We start from the raw sequence: 25,392 nt of genomic DNA on the forward strand, positions 1-25,392 counted from the left end.
CTAGTTAGGGAAGGTAGACAAGGAAATATTCTCTGAAGAAGTCTGGGCTGATCTGAAAGCTTCCTGTGAATGTTTTGCAGACTGTGATTTTGAAACGTAGTAAATATTTGAATGCAGATACAGTGGTACCTCTGGCACCCAGAGAACAGAAAACACTTTGGAAACTTTTTCCTTGAAGATCGGTGATCTGAAAGTGTACAGAATACAAATCTGAAGTCCCTGTAGGGTAAATAAAAGTGTGGAGTTAGTATTTTGCTGATAAAACCAGAAAGACAAAGTTTAGTCAATATTATTTAACTTGAAAAACAACCACAAAACAATTTTCAGTAACCACTAACAATTCCATTAATACCTTGAAATACAAGAAGTACTTTCAATAGGAAGATTATTCCATGTAACTATGGATTTGCAACTGTAGTCACCTCATTTGCACATTGTAATGGATTAGGTAGCGTGTCTCAGGATTGTGTGATTACCCTCTGCTAGGTGGGATGAAGGTAAAACCTGTTTGAGCATGCCATAACCATTAAACGAGTTTGGTGTGCCCTATCAGCGTTTCAATCACACACACCCAGAGGGAGGCAGGACTTCAAAATTTCTATACCTGTTGTTCTAAGGTGTCATTTCAAAGATTCATCAGGAGTATACTGGATTTTTTTAAAAAAGAAGTAAGTCTTATGGTTTTAAATAAGTGGATATCTGTTCCCTGTTCATGATTTCAGTTTTGAGTCACGGGTATAATCCATCTATCAGCGTAGTAATAATCACTTCAGGACTTCTTGCATGGAGAGTTTATGGCTCTGATCCCCACTGGTGTACGTGCCCACAGTTTTCAATAGATCAAGCTGATAGTAAACAATATTTGGGGATGGGGGGATTTTCACGTATTTCCAATTAGCTGTTTTGGAGAAAATATTCAGTACTGTAATGAAGGATCCATTACTCCAAGTGCTTCATACGCCCTATATGAATATAAAGCCAAGAGTCCAGCAGGGACATAGGGGAAAAAGAGGCAGGCACTTTCCTGTAGGCTTCAGGGTCATTGTGAAAGGTCTCAAGCCATGAAGCTCTAGTTACTTCCCTGGGACTCCTTTCCACAGCTGATGCAGAAGTTTTTTCCTGATACTAATTCTGAATATAATTTTATATATGATTTGGTATAAGAGAAGACACTCAGACAGGAAGGTCTTTTCAGTGGTGACTTTAAAATAAAATCCCCCATTGATTTGTACAATAGGAAGAGTTTTATGAGTGTCAGACCAGAAGGGTAGCATCCCTTTCTGAACAAAAATTCTGAATGCCTATAATTGCCTTCCAGCAAGTTCCCAGGCTATACCAAGCTATAGAAAAAATCAATCCAACATTTTTTTTTTTCATTATCTCAATTATTAGTCTCAGAATTGCTAAATACCTGAGTAGCATTCAAAATGCAGAACAGATAGCTGAAAACAAGACTTGTTTCTTCATGACTTATTAACATGAGGTAGCCTATCATCCAGGTGATTCCAAGCACTACTGCTATGGCGATAGTGCCAATCATCTTTTCCATAAACGAATCCTTTTTATTCCTAGAAACACACACACACACACACAAATATTAAATCCTTCTCTATAACTTTTAATGTCTTTTTGAGCTTTAAACTTTATTTATTCAAGACTATATTGCAAAGATCTATTATTCAGGTGAGTTGAGACTATACTTCTCCCTACATTTGTTTGACATACCATCCAGAGAAGAAATGCACAAAAAGAATTCTAACCAAATTTATCAGAATAATCTGTGTTTGGAGTATGTAGCTTGGATGTATCATTCTTTAATGAAAAAGTAAGGTTTACTAAGACAAAAAGAAGCATTGAAAATTAGCTTGTTAGCTATTATAAGCTTTTAAAAATGCTTATAACTTCAAATGTGCTTAATTTTCAGTATAAGAATAAGCTGCAGTGAGGTGTGGATATCCTGTTTTTCTCAAGCATGAGGGGAGTCAGAGATGAAGTTTGTTTGCTCCAACTGAGAAAATTGTACATAAAAGGAATGAAGAAATTGTACAAAGTTTTGTTGAACAGATAAATTTTGTGGGATTAATAAAAATTAAAGCAATCCCCTTTTAAATAATGGAATGTACACTGCAGACATTGCAACACACAACCTGTGACAGTACATGGAGTGTTGATGTAAACCAACAACCAAATCTGCTTCAAAGCTGCTAGAGAACTGGCCTGACATTCAGATGTGCTGAGAAATTCATAATTCTCATTTGGCTGGATCCAGCTCTGTTCTCACATATATTTAGATCAGTAATAATCTTAATCGAAGTCAAGTGACACTGCAACCAAAAAAAAAAGAGGCTAAAAGCCTGAGCTGTTTTCAATGATATGCACTTGAACAAAGTCTGACCCATTGCAGCAGTGGGATTCATTTTCTGACTGCTTTAAGTATACATTACTTTAAAACAAAAGATTTTGTCAAAAATCTGTGACAAGAAAGTCTGACCTGGTGACAAGAGGCCGAGGAATAAATTTGCTGAAGAATCTGAGGAGTCTTATATGATCTCACCTTGTCAAATTCTTGTTCTTCTTCCATATCACAGAAACACTGATCTTGATGAAGATGATGATGTTAAACAGGAGTATGAGTGCTACTGGCAAGAGGAATGACCACAGCATGGGCTTTTGCACGCTGAAATTCTGATTTTGATCCAGTGCTGCAAGCCAGCAGCTGTTAATATAAAGACATGCCATTTCAAAAGATTTGTTAGATACATTATTCAGAATATCAAAACAAAATATTATTCCACTTTTCATCCTGAAAGACCTCATAGGGCTTCCTGGATCTTGTTAACCTATCTCTGAAAGGCAACCATTCCTTGTGAACTGAGGGCTTTCAATCACAACTGCAGGGCAGCTGCAGGAGGACAGAGTTGTCCTACAATAATTTTTACCTCTTTTTTTTTTTTTTTTTTTTTTTTTTTTTTTTTTTTTTCATTGCCAAGTAATCTCAAATTAGAAGTCAACACTCCCTAAATGAGTATTGTAAAATGGCCACCTTGTGGAAGGGGAGGGGGGGGTGGGGTGTGTTTACATTTCTGAAATGTCTACCTTTGTTCTGTATCATCCACTGTCACCAAGGTACATTGTAAGCCTGGTAGCCTACTCAAATGAGTGCCAATACCAAAAGCATAGGGTAAACAGGGATATAGTTATACTGACCAGAAAGATTTTAAATCAATGGGAGGATTAAGTTTAGGTACTGAAATGCAGTTATGCACTTAAATGAAGGTCTTGGATTTCAGTTAGATTAAGAGCATCTACAGATACCATTTAAATGGGATCTTGCAGGAGAACTCAAGACAGGTGTGGATCCAGTACCCTAAATCCTTAGTGAGGAGAAACTGCAATTCCTTATAGTGAATGTTTAGCTTGAGTGAAGAGTTTTATTTTCTTTTAAGTACTTAGATATACAAAATAGTATAACAACAATAGATCTAGGATAACAAGTGTTGTATTCTAATAATACATGAACTTACAATTCTTCCTGGCGGTAGTTTAAAGCTTTTTCTTCTCTGTAAGTGGCTCCAAATGTTACTGCAACTACTACAGCTGGGATTCCTAATTAATGGGAGAGACATTAGCAATTTATTGTTTGGTTGCATAGGCATACCTCCCTTCCACACAAAACAGCTTCTTCCCTCCTAAAATACATAGATTTTAAGAGCTCTTTTTCATCTGTCTTGCACTAAGCTAAGTGGGTTTTCCATAGCCTAGAGAAAAGGCAGGACTGAGGGTTGTGAGCCCTGTTTGCCTGAGGACAGCTCATGGCCGTGACTTGCTGATTTTTCATATTAAAGAGCTTCACCTCAGCTTCCAGAGACAATGCCAATGGTGACAAACTCCTCCCTGAGCTGTAGCTACCTCCCTCATCACAGCTGTGCAATGCTGCCATCTTGTCAGCAGTGAGAAACGATTCTAAGAAAATTCTGCGCCGAGCACTACTACATTTCATACCAGCTTGATGCAGAGCATAACTTTTGCCCTCTGAGAAGCAGGGCAGTGTGGCTTTGCCTCCTCAGTGCCTTTGCCCCGCCTCCTGTCTTCCATGGCTCCTGCCTACCTATTCACTAAAGAGCACGTCTCATGGGAAGGAGCCTCCCCCACAAGTTTTTATCTGGGAAAAAAAGCATGCTTCTTAAAGCCTGTTCCTCCTTCAGCCCTAAGAGAGATATTCCAGTCTGCCACATATTTGCTGTGCTCTCAAAGTAGATCTGAGAAGCAGTGAGTAAGAATCATGCTATTTTGGACATGTGTAACTAGTCACAGGACACAGAACTGTGTTACTGTACAAATATACACGGAGCACAGTGACTCATAGCCAGACAGATTTTGCTGAACATTTTCTGGCTTGCACATGCAGTGCAAATTCTGAAAGTTTTAGAGGAATTTCCTCTCCCTCCACCCAAATGCAAAACACAATAATGAAACAGTCAGGATCTAAACCTGCTTGGTAGATGCCATCAGAAACAACCCACCAGACAAGCTGAATGAATACACAATGTGGAAAAAGCGGGTATTCCTGTACGCTGCAGTGGAAGAGTTACTTGAAGGAGGCTGAGATTTTTGCTTTACCTAGTGGGCATCAGTCTGCATTCTTCCCTTTCAGCTTGCAGCGTTGCTGCTAACTGCTGTACCGACTTAAGAATGTGCTCTTTGCTTATTAATAAAAAATATGTAACAAATAATGACAGTTACCCCTTGCTTTTGGATGCATGCAAGGCTCTGGCTGAGGCCATAAGGAGTCTTAGAGATATCCAAGTGAAGAATTTGAGTCCATATATGCAATCACCGTATCTGAAAGATTTTTTACTTAGTTGACAGAAACAGGTTGTTGAATGCCTAGATTACTGTGAAAATATGTGCACAACAGACCCGTGTTGCTGTGTTGTGAGCAAGCTGTTGGTTTCAGTACCTCACCAGGACAATGAAGATAAACTCAGTTTATACCAGTAGTGCAAGCAGTAACAAGAGATTATTAAATCATGTTGCACTAAACCAGAGAGACAGATTATAATTACTCTCTACTGATCTCCTATCTTTAAAACTCTCCCTGAATGTACTATGTACTGACACTTTAGTAAGAGTTGCCATATATAGAACTTCAAATCTTACCCCATCCGATTACGGACATGGCTATGAGGAAATTTCCAGGCAGGGGCTTCATGGCTCTAAGCAACAGTAGGTATAACTGTGCAGAATTGAGTGCTGTCCACATGAAAGTTGCCAACAAAAAATAGTGCAGTAGGACAGCCACGGCCGTACACCAGGAATCTGCAGGAGGATCTACCATGTCAGATGTGAGTAAAGTGTTACTGGCGGTATCATAAGGAAGGTATTGCTCGTAGCAGCTGGTGGTATCACTGTTGTGATTCTTGGCATTTTGGTTTTCAATTCCAGAGATGAAGATGATGTTAAAAATGAGCATAGAGAAACAGAGACTCACTAACATCCACGTTACAGATGACTTTCGAGTTTTCCTATTGGTAGGAATAAATTTATGAATAGAGCAAAATAAGAAAAATTGTAAAATATTGCCTCATTTCTATTGATATTAAAAGCAAGCTAACATGTGCAGTCTTTAATACATAGAGAAAACAAAGCAATAACTTGTTTGCAGAATTCTACACCGTTAATACTCTCAGACAGCTTACCATATCCATCATTTTTATCTGATTTCAACTAGAACGGAGAATACCCAGCACCGTTTAGGACTGGGCCTTCTCCAACAGCGGTTGGGATGCACTTTCTTTTTTCAACTCTGCTCTTTTTACAATCCTTTCCTTCAATGTTAAGAGGCGAAATAGCATAAGTGTTTCTAAACACTCTTGGAGGTCCAAGGGAATAGTAAACTTCCACTTCCAAACACTGTCTTATAAATGCATTTAAAAGGCAGAGTCTGGAAGCTCCTACAATCTTAAATATATTGACCTTGATGAAACTGCTCCAAACCTGTTTTCTACAGGCGTTGTATAAGCAGAAGACAATACAGTATAGAAACTATCAAATAGGTGACATAAAGCAGAGTGACATTTAAGTAAAATAGCAAGAAGAGAACCTGAGAAAAAACATACATGCTTCTACACAAGTACTAAAATTCTAAACAATAAGACAGTGATTAAAATGACTAGCCATAAATGAAGACACCAATATAACAGGCATATTGGTAACTGGCTAAAAGAAAGATAACTGATCAGACATTGTAATACCAGGGTACAGGACATACAGGAAAGTAAAAAAGATGTCATGTGGTGGTGTAATACTGTTATACATTTTTAAAGCCTAGTATTAAGGGAGAGTAATGAACTAAACACTTTACTGTGTAGCATGGAACAGTGTAGCAATAACACAGCACTGGGTCTGCGCTGTCAGTTGCGGGGCCAGGGTAGTAACAGTGACATCGGCGAGGCAGCGGGGCACGTGGAATGCAACAGAAATGGCAAACTGCCCTTACCCCGTGTAGACGGGATAAATGGCACTCGGGGACATTACCGAGAGATCAGACATGGTGATGGGAACCTATGGTAAAAGGCCAACCCTTGACTTGATCCTCAGTAGCACATGCTGCCTGCCATGTTATCTTGGTGAGATGGCGAGCTGCCCTGTCAAAGCGATGGAAAGATTTTTCTTGTCAGCGGCCATGCCCGGTGTTTCTTACAGAAAGCTTGGCCTTTTACCGTACTGGGCTCCTCCATACTCTGCTACATCATTTCTTTTCAAAGCTCACAGTTTTAGAAGGTGGATTTATTGAATAATAATTGTGTGTATATATCCTCGCGTTAAAGATTAACATTATCAGAAAGGTTAAATTTTCATATAGGTGAGTGGCATGGCTGGGACATCTCATGTCTTCACTTTAACCAGTAAGCCACGCTTATTTCTGAAGCTATGCTATGTGATTAGCTCTTTTTAAAAAATACTATTTGTTGATCAATAATATTACAATATGTTCTAAACTGGCTACTGTCTTTGTTTTCCTCAAACTATATACAGAGCAAATTATTGTAACAGTGTAAGATATTTGCAGTTTTACATCTTCACTCTTACCTAGTGAATATTTGAAACAAAATGGTAATGACCAGACCAGCCATGGACAATCCAACACCAACATAAGAAATATACTCCAAAGGCTTTGCATATTTATATTTGATCTGAAAGGCCTAGAAAAGAAATTGTATCAGTTATGAAATAAATTTATTTCTTAAATCTGTGTTTCTAGTTGCACATTAGAAACAAACATGTTTTAGTAAAGCTATGACTGTTGCTAGCCACTGCCAGAATTTTCAGATTACACAGATTTTTCTGGACCTCAAAACTAGAGAAGCTTGTGAAGAACTCTAGTTCTTCAGATAGTTCTTCAAATATCTGTCAAAGGAGACAGACCACTGTCAATCAAATATTTAACAAAATAACAGATTAAATTATTAATAGAAAAATGCAAGGTGACAGACTGGAAAAATAGTTTTCACTTTTACTACTGATGTGCATGCTGAATTTTTGCTTCTGAAGATAAGGTCTAAGGTAAGATGTTACAAAGAATTACAAGTGTTTGGATAGTGACAGTAAAGCAGCAACTAAATGTAAATTCAGTGAAACAGAAAATACTGTTGTCTTTACATAAACAGATGGGAATCTTCTCTAGAATATAGTAATTTTGTGCAGTAAGGACATGCATAAGGTAATGGGAAGTACAGAAACAGGTAAATATTACAAATATGGAAATTCTGTTCGATAAAGACAGAGTAAAAAGAAATGAATCCTGGCACTGCTGAAGTCAGTGACCATGGATATGTGATATTATCCGGGGAGTGTTTTTTTTAGAGTAGTTGAAACAAATACTGAAAGAATAACAAATGTCAGAGACAGACAATCATTCTTAAATAGCCTTGTTAGTACAAGAGGGCAACATATAAAACTTACTGATACGCTTCATGTTTACAGAGCAATTGATTTTTATAAACATATAAGGAAACAAATTAGTTAATGCTAAATACTTTGTGTTATTTACCCAGCACAAGGCAGTGCCACAGCTAGCCCGGATCCCCGGCTACTCTCCTACTCATCTTGGGGCACTTTCGGCTTTAGACATACACTTATTTAACAACCAGCTGCAGCAATGGAGGAGCAGACCTGGAGGCTACCACCGCTGAGCAAGGGGATGAATTGTGCCCACCCTTCCCTGCTGCTGGGGTGCCCAGGGAGGTGAACACAGCCACAATTTGTGTCCAAGGAAGCCAATACATTTGGCTTTCCAGCAGCCTGGGAACAACTCACATGTCCCAATTTGCCAGCTCTGCCATAGGCCAGTAACAAGTACGTGGGGACATCTTAAGCTCCTGTGCCTTCAAGCTCAATGTGCCTATGCCCTTGCATTGACATGCTGGTCTTAAAGTTGAAAACCACCAAACAAATGAAAAAAACCCCAAACTCTTCCCATTCAAGAAAGGAGAATGCCCTACCATCAGGACAGCGAAATTAGTAGTGTGATTACACCTGCATCTCAAGAACTTGTCTCTTCCCTTTGCACAGCCAGTGGTGCTCCAGTCATTGACAGTATAGTCCCAAAAGACACAGGCATGATCACGCAGCTGCAGTTTGGATGCATTGTACTAAGTATGGGGATTGCAAAGAGAAAAAGTGGTTAGAGAAATATAAACAGATATGCTTCAGCAAATGGCCTATATTGACAGTTATCCTCTGAAAGGAGAGCTGACAGCTACTAAGGGATTTAGAGAGTTTCCATTAAACCTCATGAATGATATCAATAACAGCATAATTTGTCATTTTGAACTTTCTTCATGTGCCTTTCTCAGTCAAGATTACCAATGAAATTATACATGTTTGTGAATTATTCAGGTAATCGTGGTTCATTGTCTAGGCATTAAACAACTACAGATGAATTCTGTGTAAGCCAAACAACAGCTTTCAGGTATTAGTAGCATTAAATCGCTGCCAACTGAAGCTGAATCCACACTGTAACAAGAAGCAAACAATGATAAATCCCTCTCTTGCAGCATGGTGGTTCTCATATGTCAAACTGCATGCAGTCATTTTCACAGAATCACAGAATCATATAGGTTGGAAAGGACCTTGAAGATCATCCAGTCCAACCATTAACCTAACACTGACAGTTCCCAACTACACCATATCCCTCAGCGCTATGTCAACTGTACTCTTAAACCCCTCCAGGGATTTACTCTTAAATCCAGGACTGTACACTTAAGCCACCTCCCTGGGCAGCCCATTCCAATGCCTAACAACCCGTTCTGTAAAAAAATGCTTCCTGACATCTAGTCTAAACCTTCCCTGGTGCAACTTGACACCATTCCCTCTTGTCCTGTTGCTTGTTACTTGGTTAAAGAGACTCATCCCCAGCTCTCTGCACCCTCCTTTCAGGGAGCTGTAGAGGGTGATGAGGTCTCCCCTCAGCCTCCTCTTCTCCAGACTAAACACCCCCAGTTCCCTCAGCCGCTCCCCGTACGACCTGTGCTCCAGACCCTGCACCAGCTCCGTTGCCCTTCTCTGGACACGCTCGAGTCATTCAATGTCCTTTTTGTAGTGAGGGGCCCAAAACTGAACACAGGAATCGAGGTGCGGCCTCACCAGTGCCGAGTACAGGGGTCAGATCCCTTCCCTGTCCCTGCTGGCCACGCTAGTGCTGACACAAGCCAGGATGCCATTGGCCTTCTTGGCCACCTGGGCACACTGCTGGCTCCTGTTCAGCCGGCTGTCAATCAACACCCCCAGGTCCCTCTCTGACTGGCAGCTCTCCAGCCACTCCTCCCCAAGCCTGTAGCGCTGCTGGGGGTTGTTGTGGCCCAAGGGCAGCCCCCGGCATTTGGCCTTGTGGAAACTCCTCCAGTTGGGCTCAGCCCATGGCTCCAGTCTGTCCAGGTCTCTCTGCAGAGCCTCCCTACCCTCGAGCAGATCAACACTCCCACCCAACTGGGTGTCATCTGCAAACTGACTGAGGGTGCACTCGATCCCCTCGTCCACATCATCAATAAAGATGTTAAACAGGAGTGGCCCCAACACCGAATCCCTGGGGGACACCACTCGTGACCGGCCACCAACTGGATTTAACTCCGTTCACCACAACTCTCAGGGCCCGGCCATCCAGACAGTTTTTTACCCAGCAAAGCGTGTGCCCATCCAAACCTCGAGCAGTCAGTTTCCCCAGGAGAATGCTGTGGGAAATGGTGTCAAAGGCCTTGCTAAAGTCAAGGTAAACAACATCCACAGCCTTTCCCTCATCCAATAAACAGGTCGCTCTGTCATAGAAGATCAGGTTTGTCAGGCAGGACCTGCCTTTCATAAACTGACTGGGCCTGAGCATCTGTTTGTCCCACATGTGGTGTATGATGGTACTCAGGATGAGCTGCTCCATCAGCTTCCCGGGCACCAAAGTCAAGCTGACAGGCCTGTAATTTCCCAGATCATCCTTCCGACCCTTCTTATAGATGGGCGTCACATTGGCCATTTCCAATCTGTTGGGACCTCCCTGGTCAGCCAGGACTGCTGGTAAATGATGGAAAGCAGCTTGGCGAGCACCCCAGCCCGATCCTTCAGCACCCTCAGGTGTATCCCATCAGGTTCCACAGACCTGTGTGTGTCTGTGTGATGCAGCAGGTCACTGTCTGTCTCCTGGATTGCGGGGGGGGATCGTTCTCCCAGTCTCTGTCTTCTGGCTGTGGAGGCTGGATTCCCTCAATACAACTAGTGCTGTTATTAAAGACTGAGACAAAGAAGGCATTAAGCACCTCGGCCTTGCTACCATGTTTTCTTCTGCGTTTAGCAGGGGATGGAGACTCTCTCTGGTCTTTCTTTTGCTGCTGACATAATTATAGAAACATTCCTTGTTGTCCTTGATTGCTGAAGCCAGATTAATTTCCAGCTGGGCTTTAGCCCTCCTGATTTCCATCCTGCACAGCCCCACAGCCTCTTTGTAATCACTGTGAGTGGCTAGCCCCTTCTTCCAAAGGCTGTAAACTCTCCTTTTCTCCCTGAGTTGCAGCCAAAGCTCCCTGTTCAGCCAGGGTGCTCTTCCCTGTCACTGGCTTCTCTTACAGCACCTGGGGACCGCCTGCTCCTGAGCCATTAACATTTCCTTCTTAAAGAGCGCCCAGCATTCCTGGACCCCTGTACCCTTCACGACCGTCTCCCAGGGGATCCTGTCAAGCAGGTGCCCAGACAGGACAAAGTCAGCCCTTTGGAAGTCCAGGATGTCAGTTCTGCTTCCCCCTCTCCTGGCCTCTCTAAGAATAGAGATCTCTATTATTTCATGATCCCTGTGCCCTAGTCGGCCTCCAACCGCCACATCATCCACCAGTTCTTCCCTGTTCACAAAGAGGAGGTCCAGCAGGGCACCTTCTCTGGTCGGTTCTCTCACCGGCTGCATCAGAAAATTATCTCCCACACATTCCAGGAATCTCTGGGACTGGTCCCGCTCTGCTGTGTTGTATTTCCAGCAAATGTCTGGGAAGTTAAAGTCACCCACAAGAACAAGGGCAAGTGATCATGAGATTTCACCCAAATGCCTATAGAATATTTCATCCACCTCTCTGTCCTGGGTGGGTGGCCTATAGTAGACAACATCTTCTGCAGGGTACTGCAATTAGAACTGCTTTTTTAATATGCAGCAAGCAGCTTGAAGTGCAAATAAGTAGTGAAAGCAACTCTTCGTAGTACTAGGTAGTTCCATTAAAAATGAGGAATAAAAGTAGGAGTAAAAAAAATCAATTATATTTGTTTCAGTGATTTCCTTAGAAATGACATGTGCTTCCCAGATCACTTAACTGTATGGATCCGTGATAATGATTACTGATCTATCATATGAATGTATTTGAACTTAAAAACTTTGTTAATTATTGTAAGAAGCCACCTACTGTTTTCTGGAGAAATCATGATAAACATGAGTGTGTATTATCTAAAAATTCAGTTAGTTGGTCAAACAGGCCCTCACATAGAGTTTCCTGCAAGAAAACAGTAACATCTGAAATCAGTTCCTGGGGGAGGAATTCAAAACGAAGCACACAATGATTCTAACTGGAATCGGGAGTTAAAAGATAGTATGAAAAATGAACACACCCCACATTAGTAAGTGTATTGAACTATGCCACTCATGTTGACTCTTTCTTATTTTCAGAAATTTTGGTAGTCTTCTGGAAAAAATAATTGTCCTCCAGGGACCTGGCTTTTTTCATTCTTGATTTATGACTAATTTACCCTAGGGCGAATCCACCCTGGTATACCTATAATTTTTATGGCATACAGTTTTGCTTGCAAACAGTAACTTTAGCAGTACTGAGTCAGTAACATCAGATGTTAAAGACAAAAGTTGAAAAATGTTTTTTATTCCATGTTATCTAAATACCCTTCACTTATGTCACCTATACATCTCACAAACTCTCTCAACTGCTTATTGTCAGAAATCAAAGCTGTACACCAGATAAGCCCCTCTGCTTGAGTCTCCCTAAGTCCTGAAGAAAGATAGTAGAGCAAGGGCCACTTCTGGTCCAAACTGTACATGGCATTTCTGATGGAGGCTTACCTTGGGAATGAAGGCTATTTCGACACTGCTGATTCTTCCACCATCAATGCTCCCAGAGACAATTTGTTTAGAGAAACTACTGTGACGTGGATAAATCCTTGACTGAAAGAATTTGTCATTTTGATACAGGACAAACCCAACTCTTGCATTGTCTGATGAACCTTCATGAGGCAAACAGAAAAGTAGTTATGGATAGCAGATATCAGAGAAGCTGGTGCCTTTGAAGAAGTCTACACTATGCTGTTTCACACATCCAGTATTTAAAGCAGATTGTTGTTTAGATATTTATTTAGAATCCTTTTAAGAAGTACAGAAGAGCTTCTCTTCCCATGAATCTCAAGAGAGTCATCTTCAATTTTTGCTGTAGTGGGGTGTGAAAAGAATTATCACCCTTCTTTTAATGTCATTTCTGGGGAAAAATACTGGTAATGGGGGAAATACTATCCTAAATCCCAATATATACACACATTCCAAATGGCTAAGCTTTTAATAACATTAAATAAGAAATAGTAACACCAGGGACATTTACAATTAGTAGGAAGTCAGAGGATAAAAGAAGTTGTTTGCACTTTTGCCTTCTTTTGGACTCTGTTTCTTTAGCACTCTTCTACCAAATTAGAGATACTTCATCTAAGTGATTTAAATCACTAGTCTTAAATGTTGCTTAAGTGAGGAAGCAAAAATCCTGGTTTATAAAATGGATTTTGTTCTTGATTTTATGCTTTTCATTTAAGATCAAGAGATTGGTTTGATCTCTCTCTGATTTGATCATCAAGAGAGACTAATGTAACTTTATATCTACAAAATGTCACAACTGTGCATTTAATATTGAAGAAATTTTTTTTTTTTTTTTTTTTTTTTAGCCAAGCTGTGCATTCAATTCTAGCTCTCTTGAGGGAAGGGTTATGATATATAGGCATTATGATAAAGGTTTTAATTACATGATCACACTGTTTTTCCACAGGATTGTTGTTTGAAACAGTGAACAGAAAGGACAGTGACCAGTTAATCAACTATTCAGTGTTTATTGTCATTACTGGGTGTGTGGGGCTACCTGATTTATCTCTTCAAGTCTTTTCTAACCCTGGTGAGAAGACTGAATTATTAATTTCTCTGTGGGCTTGAATCCAAACAGTGTTCATCATTATGATTTCTAAGTGCTCCATGAACTTCACCTTCATTATATATTCTTGTGCTGTGATGTCTTAGTGGTACTGTCACTATAGAGAGAGACTGATGTCAAGTCTGCTGGTTTCAGGTGCCCAGTCTGAAACTCTTCCGATTTTTTGCATGTCATAGAAATGCACAGATTCAAAGCTCAGCTCCCCCACACCCACCAGCTTCTGCAGCAAAAGAAGCGGAGGAACTATAAGCTTCCCCCCCACCCCCCGCCCCCCTTCATGAGCGACTCCAGTTTATCTTCCAAGCACTGAAGAGTTTAAATTACAGACCTCTGGAATACTCCCATCCGACTGTGCCATTAAAGGTTATCCCAGTATGTAGGTGTGAGGATGTGTATGTCCTGGTTGACAACTGACAGTAGTATTAATTTTATTTGAAACAGTTGTTGTCTTTGGATTTTAGGCAAGGTAGGTATGTACTAGCTCTTGATCTAACTGTGGAGGTATGGTCAAAGATTCATTGCATTCTCAATTTTAGAAAGCAAAGCAAATGAAAAACTCCCAAATACCAAAAGCACTCAGGCCATTGCATGTACATGTGCATTAATCTAGAAATAAGGTTATCCAGCTCATTTGACATGCATTTCTTGTACCACAGTATGGCATCAGCATGCATAAAAACATGTAATTGTTTATATTGGCTAAGGTTTGGTTTGGTTTTTTTTTTCCCAAAGGAGATTTTTAGTGAATATTCATTCAAATTTTTCCCAGGCACAGTTTTCAGTAGACGGAACTTACTGTTACTTATAATGTGGAACAGTAGCTGAACTTCAGTACTGAGGTCACCAGTAAGCCCAGGGACATTGTCTTGTATTTCTGTTTTTGTTGACTGATAATATCCCAGTGCTGTATCTGCAAAAATTAGCAGTAGATGCATTAGAATTTATGGTACATACCGCCTTGTCCAGGTAAATCCAACAATACACACAGACTTACTTCTCTGTGCTGAAAACAGGATTGTAGAGGAGCTTAATTTCAGTGGAGCAGAGTGGATTGCAACATTGGGCTGTGAGATGTTGCCAGTCAAAGAAAATTTCTCCATTGTTTTCGTGAGGCTGCATTGAAATAATGAGATGAAAGTTACCACTATTTGTTAATACATGGCTACGGGTTCAGTTTCTGAGCTTCCTCTCTGATTTAGTTCTCCAGTGGGAACTGTTCCTCATTCCCTGTCCTCATACTTTCTCCAAAGCAGAAAAATCCAGCCAAAACTGTTTATGTTGGTATAAACCTACTGAATCAATGAAATTGCATATTGGATTTGAACAACAAAAATGTTTTGACAAGTCCATGAACCACTTTAATCTTGAAACAGAAGGGAAACTGGAATTTACTACATTTTTTAAAAAAATGGCAAGTTACCTTTTTGTAGCATTGACAAGATTATTGTGATCAAATTCTGTTTCGTTAACATCCAAGAGTTGACTCACTGTAGCCATTACTGCCACAGATGCCTGAGACAAGCAGAAAAAAAGGCAATATTCAAATGCAATTGAAATAAATCACCCCATGTGCTACATAGTGGATGGGAAAAGTAGGAGCACTTAATAAGCATTACTTTAAAATGCACACAACAGAGTAAACAAACTACAGGATGCCATTCACAAGAACGCAAGCTTTGCGCCAATGCATTCATAAATACCACACTTTTATTAATTAGGACAATAAGAAGTAAAGGATTAATTTAAACATCAAATGATGCTCATATTAGAATTTCAGATATATGCAAGTCTCAGCAGCTGATAAGAAACAAATTTATGCTCAGCAGTGATTCCACGAGCATGCACTCAGTGTCACTTAACTCCGCTAAATGGCAAAATGAACACATTTGGTTGTGGTATTATGTAGAGTTAAGAGGAAGGAGAGTGTTCCTTCTGCTAGAGGAGAGTCAGAATTGCTATCCCAAATATGAAGCCACAGAAGTCTTATTTTATTCTTAATAAGTCTCACCTGAGGATCTTCTGAAACATTTGGCTTTTTCAGAATCTGCACTGCGATGTTTACAGCAGCAGAGATATTCTGTGTGGTCAGCTGGTCTAGCATGGAGGTGAGGATTTGAGTGTTACTTGCAATAGCTGAAACACTGCTGAAGTCCGCAGTTTCAACCTGTTAGGAAAATGCCATTCAACAGAAAGAAAATGAGAAAAGTAAAAAGACTCGCCACTTTCATAACATTCTCACATAAAATCAAAATATAAACGTAATTGGTGGTCTAAATTGTTTCTGTTCATGTCAAGTGCATGGTGTTTGCAAATTCTCCCTAGAGGATGATTTCATGGACCCATGGAGCAGCTCAGGTCAGAAGGGAGCCCTGGAGGTCCCCTAGCCCAGCAGGACTGGCTGAGGCCAGGCTGCTCAGGGACTCACTTTGAAAATCCACAGCCTCCCTCAGAGACCTGCTTGTGTTTAGCCAGCGTCAAGGGGAAGAATATTCTCTTACATAATTGTAATTTCCCATGTTGCCACTTGTCTCCATTGCCGCTCATCCTAAAACTGTGCACCTTGAAGAATAGCCTGGCCCCATCATTCTCTACACCTTGCCATGAGGTAGCTGAAGATGGCAGCAGGAGCTCCTCTTTGTCTTGAGGTCATTGAGCTTCTGAGTTTATCAGCTTCTGTACACCTTTCACTGTTCCTTAAATAACCAGAATGGGATTTTTGAAAAGCCATCAGAGGAACTTGAGCAATGTCACATGGAATAATTGTGCTTCTCAACACAGTGCTTATAACCTGCAGCAAGAACATTATCCTCACTTCAGTACACTGTATATAGTGTCAGCTTGGAAAAAGTGTAGAAAAACCAAAGAAAAAATTCTGGTGCTGGAGATACTAGTAAGAATTGTTAGAAGTACTTGTGGGGTCCAGTTTGAGCTAGTTAGCACTTACTGGGTAGAGTGTAAATATCTGTAGTATCTTAAGTGTCTAAACACACACACACACACACACACACACACACACACACACAAACATTAGCTGTATGTTATATGAAGGTATAGCTAGGTAATACCTAGAGATGGAAAATCTGCTAATCATCAGAAGTTCCTTTATGGGCTATATAGACCAGCTAAACAGTGTATCAAGTCATCCATTTTCTAATTGTGTCTATGAATAGCTTAAATGAATAGCTTCAATAACTGAATTGTTCTCAAATTGTTTATGTTGGGAAGCTATCAAAATCAAGATTGATTTAATCATGCAGCTTTGAAGCGTTTATAATACTTGGAATGGTGGATAAGAAAGGTGAATGTGTTGCATAGGGAGGAAGAAATTTTGCATTTATAATTACTGGAGACATTCATTTGACTTGAAAACATCTGTATATGCACCATGAACAAATAGTACATCATGAATGTCTGGTTTTACTATTCTTACTTCTGACTTTTAGCATTACCTTGTATTCAAAGTAAATATTTGTATTTAAAAGAAATAAAATCCTTTAAACCTGGTCTCTGGATCACTAGCCTGAACACCTCCCATTTCCTAGCATTCCCCTCTGTACCCCGAGCTGCCCTGGGCTCACTAGATGGCAGCATGACATCACACTGCCTAACAAAACCCCATGGTAGCAGAATTTTTGCATCTTATTAGCATTAGAAATCGCTATTGCTATTATATGTTACATTAGAGAAGATTTGACATTTGAACCATTTAGTAAAGGCTATGTACTGGGAAAACTGAGCTCAAGGATTTCCCTCAAGGGATCCAGGTAGGTGAAGCATTGGGCTGAAGGTACATTAGTCAAGAAAAATACAGGATAAAAGGGATTTCTCTTGTTTAAAGGGCCTGTAGCTGGTTTTTCTTTTCTTTTCTTTTCTTTTCTTTTCTTTTCTTTTCTTTTCTTTTCTTTTCTTTTCTTTTCTTTTCTTTTCTTTTCTTTTCTTTTCCTGGGGATGATGCAAGATCTCAGACACTGTTTAAATAGTAATTTAAGATTACCTGTGATGCTAGGGAGTCCAGATTTTCATTACAATTCAGAATTTTGGGGGGTTCTAAAGTAGGAGTTCTCCCTTCTCTGGAGCACATCCGGATTGCTATTGAGATGTTACCTGTAGTTTTTTAAAAGCAGAAAGATAGGCATTTAGTACAGAAGTGCTCATCCACATGCACATGATCTCACTGGGAATTAAAACTTTATTGTGGGTGTGACACCCTACCCAGTGTAATTTTCTGTTTGCATGTAGAATATCTGTCTTTCAGTGTTACAAGTGACCATCAATTGAACTAGCTGTTGCTCTTTTACAAATATGTGTTTTACACTCATATACACAATCTTGTCAGCGTGGCTGACATTATTCATGACAAATTCAGATAGGTTTAGTTATGCTAGAGCTGCAGAAACACATCTCTTAAACAGGAGGCACAGCATCAGCACTAAGCTATCAAAAAGACTTTTTATCATGTCCTGAAAAACATAGTTTGTATGTTGTGAAAGAAATGCAAAGGGCATGTGGAGCAGCCATGTAACACTTGCTCCTCTTCACAGTCTCAGAAAGCTGAAAAAGTTCACAGAACCACAGTTGATGGAAAGCATCCTGAATCCTAATGCTGAATAGTAGGTTTTGACTAGATTATTCTTCTGAAAAGACTGTTCAGGAGCACGTATTAACTGACTCTCAGCCCAGTCCCAGGCAGGCACAGATACAACTCGACGTGCATACCTTAAATTCTCTTCATTTGGGGCAGAAAGCTGTGTGGAAAGGTTCACCCTCCTGCTGCCTGAGCTATGCTGTTCTGGCTTCAAATACCAAACTCATCTGGTCGAATAATCTGACGTCTTTCATAAACCTTACATTTACATTTGGGAAGTACAAGTGAAAGGAAAGAAATACATACCATTCACAGTATCAGGGTCACATTTTTCTTTGGAGTTGCCATATTTACCCACTATAATCCGTTCAAAAGTAAGGTTTTTTATAATGCCTTCAGAAGTGTTGACTGTGCAATTTCTGGCTTCACAGAAATTAACTGCACAGAAGAAAAAAAAAAAAACATATATCCAGATCAAATATTTTTAGTACAAGGACCAATTTTCAAAAATAAAATAGTACTGAGACAGTAGGAGCTCATTGCATCTTTTGCCTTAAAGAAAAGCAGTTGTGTAAATCTTGCCTAAACCCAAGCTTCTGAGTTGCTACAAGTGATATGTATGAAGCCACTGAAAGCCTAAAAGCCCATACTTTTTGCCATGTCTCCTATTTTCACTGCCTTGATCCTAGAAAATTTGTAAATATTATAAAGCTTCACTTTGAGTCTTGTTACCAAGGTAAAAATCAGATTGGGTAACCTAATGCCACAGAATACAGTAGTGGGGAAAAAGATCCATTTGCTCCAAATGGGACCTGGACAATTAATGGGGGACGGTCATTTGGTGACTCTGAACCATGACAGGTCAGATGCAGCTTCTGGCATGGGAAGCTGCTGCCGTGCTCCTTGCTGGAGTGGGATGGAGTTGCCACCCCAAACACCACGCTTCCTCTAAGCACCTGGTACTGGCTATGTCTAAAGGCAGGACGATGAGCTCAGTGGACCCGTGACCTGACACAGTGTGGCAGCCTATTGCGTTCTCATGTCATACTGTACTGCTGTAACTTAACACAAATTTACCTTGCAATGCTGTGAACACTTGAAAAAAATACTGCAGCACACAGGCAGAAAATTTTTGCTTGGTCTTAGGACTTGGAACATCCTGGTTTTGCTAACTTTTTGCACCACATTTCAGCTGACTGTGTCCCATTAGTAGGACTGCGTCAAAGAAGCATACTTATGATTGGAGTCCTGAGGGGAGCTCGGGACACCTGGAGTTGTTCTCTGTGTTCCAGCACAAGCTTCCTTGCCAAGTCACATAACTTTCTTTGTTTTCTATATGGTCTGTGTTTCCCATAACACAATGATATGTTCCTTCTATAGAAATGGTTATGAATAAATAAGGACGCATGACTCTGCAAAGATTAGCTCTGCCTTATAGCACCATACCTGAACTTTGCTTGCCAGGAGGTGATTAGCAGGGCGAGATGTCTCAAAAATGAGAGGTGGCAGGAAGCACTGGAGGGCATCTAGGCCAAACAGAGGCTCCACATCCTCACTGGGAAACATGTTCCACTGACTTGCTACCTTTCTACTGAAAATATTTCTCTTTGTGCTCAGTATCAGCCTTTCGAACTACAATTTATTACTTCTGCCCCTTGCTTTACCTTCTGGTACTGAGAAGGGTTTGGATTCCATGGTCTTTGCAACTCCCACTCTGTTAGCTGAAGCTGCTGTTAGCTCTGCCCTTGGCCTCCTCCGCATCACACTGAAGGAGCCCAGCTCCCTCAGGCGCTCCCTGCAGGCCCTGGGCCTCTCACCCTCCTCACCGCATCCTGCTGGACCCTCTCCAGCTTCTGCAAGTCTTAGCCCAGAGTGCAGGTGGCAAAACTGAGCACAGACTTGTGTCTCTTTGGGGCCTCACCAGTGCCAGGTGAGCATGATGGTGTTCATCAACCTGTCTCCCCACACCAGCACAGTTGCTCTGCCTTGTTTGCAATGAATAGGCACTGTTGCCTCTTACTGAACTTGACATCCACATGCACTCCCAGGTACTGTCCAGCAGGTCTGCTCCTCAGCCAGCAAATTCCTGGTCTGTACCAATGTCCCTGGCATGGAGATTAGCACTTGTCCTTGTTGGACACTGTGAGGTTTCTGTTGGCACGATCCTTAGGTTTCTCAAGGTTCTTCTGCATTGAAGCTCTGCCATTTACTGTGTCAACAATACTTCCACCCTGCCTCAAGTTTAGTATTGTCTGCAGATTTGATGAGAGGGCATGCTGTGTTGTTGTTCAGGTCTTTGATAAAGACATTAAATTATACTGGCCCTAATATTGACCAGCAGGTTACTCTGCTGTTACAATATTCCAATCAAGTCACTCATCGCTACCCTTTGAGCTTGGCTGCTGAGTTAATTTTCAACCCAGCCAACAGTTTGTTCACCCAACCCATGCATCTTCACCCACCAAACAAGACTGTTGGGGGAGATGGTGCCAAAGGCACCTCTAACATCAAGGTATATTACATTTGTTGCTTTTCTGTTGTCTACGTAGCCAATTATTTCATACAGAAGACAGTCAGGTTGGTCAAACATGATTTGCCCTTTGAAAATCCGTGCTGTTCCTGATTACCTTCTTGTCTTTCATGTGCATGGAAGTAGACTCCAAGAGGACTTGCTCCAAAATACTTCTAGGGCCTGAGGTAAGCCTGGTCCCCCCAGTCCTCTCTCTTGCCTTTCTTAAAGGTGAGCATAATGTTGGCCCTTTTTTAGTTCTCTGTGGCCTTCCTTGATCACCATAGGTGACAGATAGCAGCCCCACAGTCACATTAGCCAGGTCTTTCAGCAGTCATGAATGAGTCCTGTCTAGACCCATGGATTTGAATACTTTTGTGATGATTCTGCCTTCCTGACAAATGAAAGCCAGGAATAAGTTGCTACATTCATGGATGAATACATATTCATTCATACAAAAAAGTACTTATTCAAGCTTTTTTTTTTTTTTATCTTTCTAGTTATTCACTCCTTGATCTGAAAGTGTTTTGGGCTAGTTTATATAAATATCTACACTACTTGGTTTTGGACTTACAAAAGAGAGTCTATCAGGTATAAAATTTTTTGGTACTTTTTTCCGCACTGATACAAATCTCAAGTTTGCAAATATTCTGACTTCGGGTAGAACTGCTCCAGAATTTAAAAAAAAAAAAAAAATCAACAACAAACCACAAGTAGGAAGAAAACCAGGCCCTTTGTCATGATCTGTGAAGGAAAGTAACAATGGCATAATGTGCACAGGGAATGAAATACAAATGAATACAAAGGAATGAAACAAAAAGGACATAGAGTTGCTCGAACATGTCCAGAGAAGGGCTACAAAGCTGGTCAAGGGTCTGGAACACGTCCTGTGAGGAGTGGCTGAAGGAACTGGGGGTGTTTAGTCTGGAGAAGAGGAGGCTGAGGGGAGACTTTATCACCCTCTACAACTGCCTGAAAGGAGGGTGCAGAGAGCTGGGTTTGAACCTCTTTAGCCTAGTAGAAAGCAACAGGACAAGAGGGAATGGCCTCAAGTTGTGCCAGGGAAAGTTTAGACTAGATGTCAGGAAGTATTTCTTTACAGAGTGGGTTGTTAGGCGTTGGAATGGGCTGGCAGGGAGGTGGTGGAGTCCCCATCCCTGGAGGTGTTCAAGAGTAGGGTTGATTTAGAGCTTAAGGATGTGCTGTAGGTGGGAACTGTGCTAGGCGAACGCTTGGACTAGATGATCTCCAGGGTCCTTTCCAACCTAGATGATTCTGTGATTCTGTGAAATATGAGCCAAGTGGAAATTTCCATTATCATTGGAACAAAAGTAATTGATTTACAAAAGTTGTCTACCTTATATGCCCTGCTCTCTCCTGCTGTCAATAAACCAGATCACCTCTGCTTTATCCCCAACACCCAACTACACTTCCTTCCAGCTTCCCCAGCACCTTTATCACTATGTTCCCATAGTCTTTATGTCCCATCATGCCTCAGCCCCGCTCCACCTCTGTGACCTGCATCCATCTTTAGATTCCCAATACCTAAAATATACATCTTTAATTTGTTAGATGGTGGAGAGGTGACAAATGTAATGCGTAGTTTAGAGCTAAGCATCTTCATGCCTAGACTGGATTAACTGGCCATGTGGCCCCCACCTCCTACTGCTGGCTTGTCTCCTCACCTTTTTCTCAGGTGTTTACAGGATTGGTCTTCTGTCACAACTAGTAACATGTGCAAAACTCATAGGATCTCAAGACCTTTAAAACCTGTAACCATCTAATGAATTTTGTTGAAACTGCTCAACAAGTTACTTGCCAAGAAGGTGGAACAACACACAGATGAGCAGTATAAATGTTCCTCGGGAAAACAACATAAAATTTATATTTTGTAAATGCAATAATGTTTGTTATTATTTCAAGTTAATGATGCCTGTCCAAAAATTCTTACTGCATGTATTTTAATAACTACAGCTATTAAAATCTATTCTTTAAGGTCATTCACAGCAAATCAAATGCAGAACACCAGAGGAGTGAACATAGGGAAGTACAGAGTCATCATAATGGCTTGTTTCCAGTGCTGAAATCCAAGCCATGATTATTTTATTTAAACCAACTTCTCTGAGACATTTTTCCCAAACATTCCAATCCATCATGAACCCATCCAATCTGTCATTGACTGTTGGATATACTACCCATACTGTCATAAGGGAAATGACATGGGAGAGTTGAAGTTTTTACCTACATATCAGTCTCCACTAATAATATTTTCCTGTATAAGCAGCAGATCTTTTGACGTCCTTCTGACCAAACATGTGAATTCATTTGACAAAGACACGGTTGACTCATGATGGCATATCCATGGGTCACACTGGCCACGGTGTTGTTTGTTGGCCTGAAAAGCCTGAGCTGGGGATTTTACCAGCTCTGGAGATACTGCAGCTGGGCAAGCCAGCACTGTCCCAGCATCAGCTGGGAGGACATGCTCCAATGGCAAGCAGTGCAGAGATACTGTGCTGTGGCAGAGGGGACTGAAATGCGAGTCAACCAGGCCAGTGCTATGCCCAGCATAGAAAATTTGACTCATCCAAAACCAGTGCCACTGGCAGCGGGAGCTGAGGGCAGGTATTGTCCTGCAGCGTGCTGAGCTGGATGGTGTCCCTTAAACACTGCAGACATGGCTATACCGGCCACTGAGGTCTGAATCAGATTTTCAAGTCACTCTGATCTTCAAACAGAGGAATTCAAACAAAGGCCAAATGGACTAGAAACAGGCCACAGACAGTTGAAACCTGTAATGTCTTCTGCAGATATATTACTCATTTGAAGGAGCAACAAAAATGGGTGAAGCATATGGTATCACCTATCAAGAACAGCCACATCACTGCTTGCAGATCCAACCCTGCTGAGCAGGTCTTAGCAGGGAAGGGAGGATAAGGGGCCTCCCAGAAATGATGCCAGGTGCATGTGCTGCCTGGCCTGTACTGACCTATCTCACAGAAAGGTCCCACCCACTCTTCTGGGCACACGCAGGCTCCATTCCAACATACGCCACCGTTGAGGCAAAAGCATGGAGATACCACGGATTCTGTAATGTCTATATAAATAAATAATCAGGATATAAATACATTATTAATATGCATGTAAAAACACATTTCTGTCTAATTTGGTGAAGGAAAGAAACCAACATGATCTATTTGAAGCTTCAACTAAAAATATTCAACTAAAAAATATGTGTGATCAACAGTCTTGTACTGGTCCGTCCTAGCTCCTAAAATCAATGGCATGAATGTGGGGTCAAAGCCTTCAAATATGAATTTGCATTCCCGCAACAATGTAGGTGGAAACAGTTTTGTGCTGCTGCTGTACAAGCAGGAGTGATGGTGTGGACCCCCAGGCTGGCAAAAGCTCAAGCTGTTGAACCCATGAAAAGCCCAAATTACGTCTGCAGGATTTCACAGGAACAAGAAGGCAAAACAGGGCCACAGCTTCCCAGTGCTGAGGGACCCAGAATGGTCACAAGGATGTGGATAGTCACGCATCCAAGAATCAGACAGAGATACTCTGATTTAAGACAGGCATAATAGGATAAAGCAGATAAAAACCCATGCCCCAGTCTCAGCCATAGCCTCTATCCACACTCCAGGATGAGTACTGGTTTTTATTCTGTCTCTTGGCAGAAATAGTGGGCTTTGTTAAAAGTAGTTGTTTCACAGGCTGCTACAACTTCAGGAGACAAAACCTGTCAGGAGACGGTATGAACAATAGCAGAGAAAGTGCAGATCTTGGAAAAATCTGAATATATTGTGTTATTTGCTGTGTTTGGGAAGCTCTGAAAATGTTAAGGTTTCTTTAAAAAGAGACTGGCAAATCTTGAATGGATAAAGGGTGTTCTGCAGCAGAAAATGCAACAGGGAAGGGGTTGATGGACCTCAGGCTCTGAAAGAAGGGTCCAAGACCTGGGGAATCTCCATTGGACAAAGCTTCCTCTTAGTCAGTCTCACCTGGCCCCCAAGTGAAGGATGGAGTTGGAATCCCTTCCCATAAGGTTCATGGTGAAAACTGTGCACCTGTGCACTGGGTGCAATGTATGCCTTTCAATAATGCAGAAACCTGGAGTTGAGGACTGCCATTTGATCTGACATTTTAGTGCCTGTGCTTTGAGATGCTGGCAAATAAAGCCAGAAAATGCAAAAATAAACAGTGCTGTCAGAAATACATGTGCTGTTGTATATTTCTAATGTTTTCACTGAACTAAAAAAATTGCCTAACTTCTTGCTCTTTAATGAGATTCATAAAATTGGAAGATTATTGCGAACTATAGGGGATGTGCCACATGGCATGGGTAGTTCTGTTCTTGGCATGCATGGGTTGGCTTTTGATCATGTTGTTGCTATTCAGCATTTGTATTTCAGGCTGTCTCAGCTACATTACAGCCAGATGTCTATGATAATAGTGGAATAACATCTGTGTGTCACTAGGTAATGTCTCCACTAGCCAGCAGCTTTTCAAAACATTGTTTCTTTTTTGGAAGTCTTACAGAAAGGAAAGAAAACTCCTCCAGCAGTGGAGATCTGGGT

General features: G+C 41.1%; 1 protein-coding gene across 1 annotated transcript in view; it reads right to left on the minus strand.

Moving 5' to 3' along the window:
• The window catches only part of ADGRG7 (adhesion G protein-coupled receptor G7), a 26,163-nt gene continuing 771 nt past the window's right edge, over window positions 1-25,392 (minus strand). The window contains exons 2-16 of the mRNA XM_026857110.1: window positions 23,802-23,909; window positions 18,610-18,741; window positions 17,713-17,822; window positions 15,727-15,882; window positions 15,139-15,230; window positions 14,713-14,831; window positions 14,515-14,628; window positions 12,596-12,756; window positions 8,505-8,654; window positions 7,093-7,205; window positions 5,161-5,525; window positions 3,525-3,606; window positions 2,555-2,716; window positions 1,412-1,568; window positions 1-219 (exon numbers count right to left, since the gene is read on the minus strand). Of these exons, the coding sequence (XP_026712911.1) occupies window positions 1-219; window positions 1,412-1,568; window positions 2,555-2,716; window positions 3,525-3,606; window positions 5,161-5,525; window positions 7,093-7,205; window positions 8,505-8,654; window positions 12,596-12,756; window positions 14,515-14,628; window positions 14,713-14,831; window positions 15,139-15,230; window positions 15,727-15,882; window positions 17,713-17,822; window positions 18,610-18,741; window positions 23,802-23,909 (2,240 nt within the window). The remainder of the gene's footprint in view (window positions 220-1,411; window positions 1,569-2,554; window positions 2,717-3,524; window positions 3,607-5,160; window positions 5,526-7,092; window positions 7,206-8,504; window positions 8,655-12,595; window positions 12,757-14,514; window positions 14,629-14,712; window positions 14,832-15,138; window positions 15,231-15,726; window positions 15,883-17,712; window positions 17,823-18,609; window positions 18,742-23,801; window positions 23,910-25,392) is intronic.

Source organism: Athene cunicularia, assembly GCF_003259725.1.
Source record: "Athene cunicularia isolate RWA chromosome 1 unlocalized genomic scaffold, athCun1 chr1_part1, whole genome shotgun sequence".
Classification (NCBI taxonomy): Eukaryota; Metazoa; Chordata; class Aves; order Strigiformes; family Strigidae; genus Athene; species Athene cunicularia.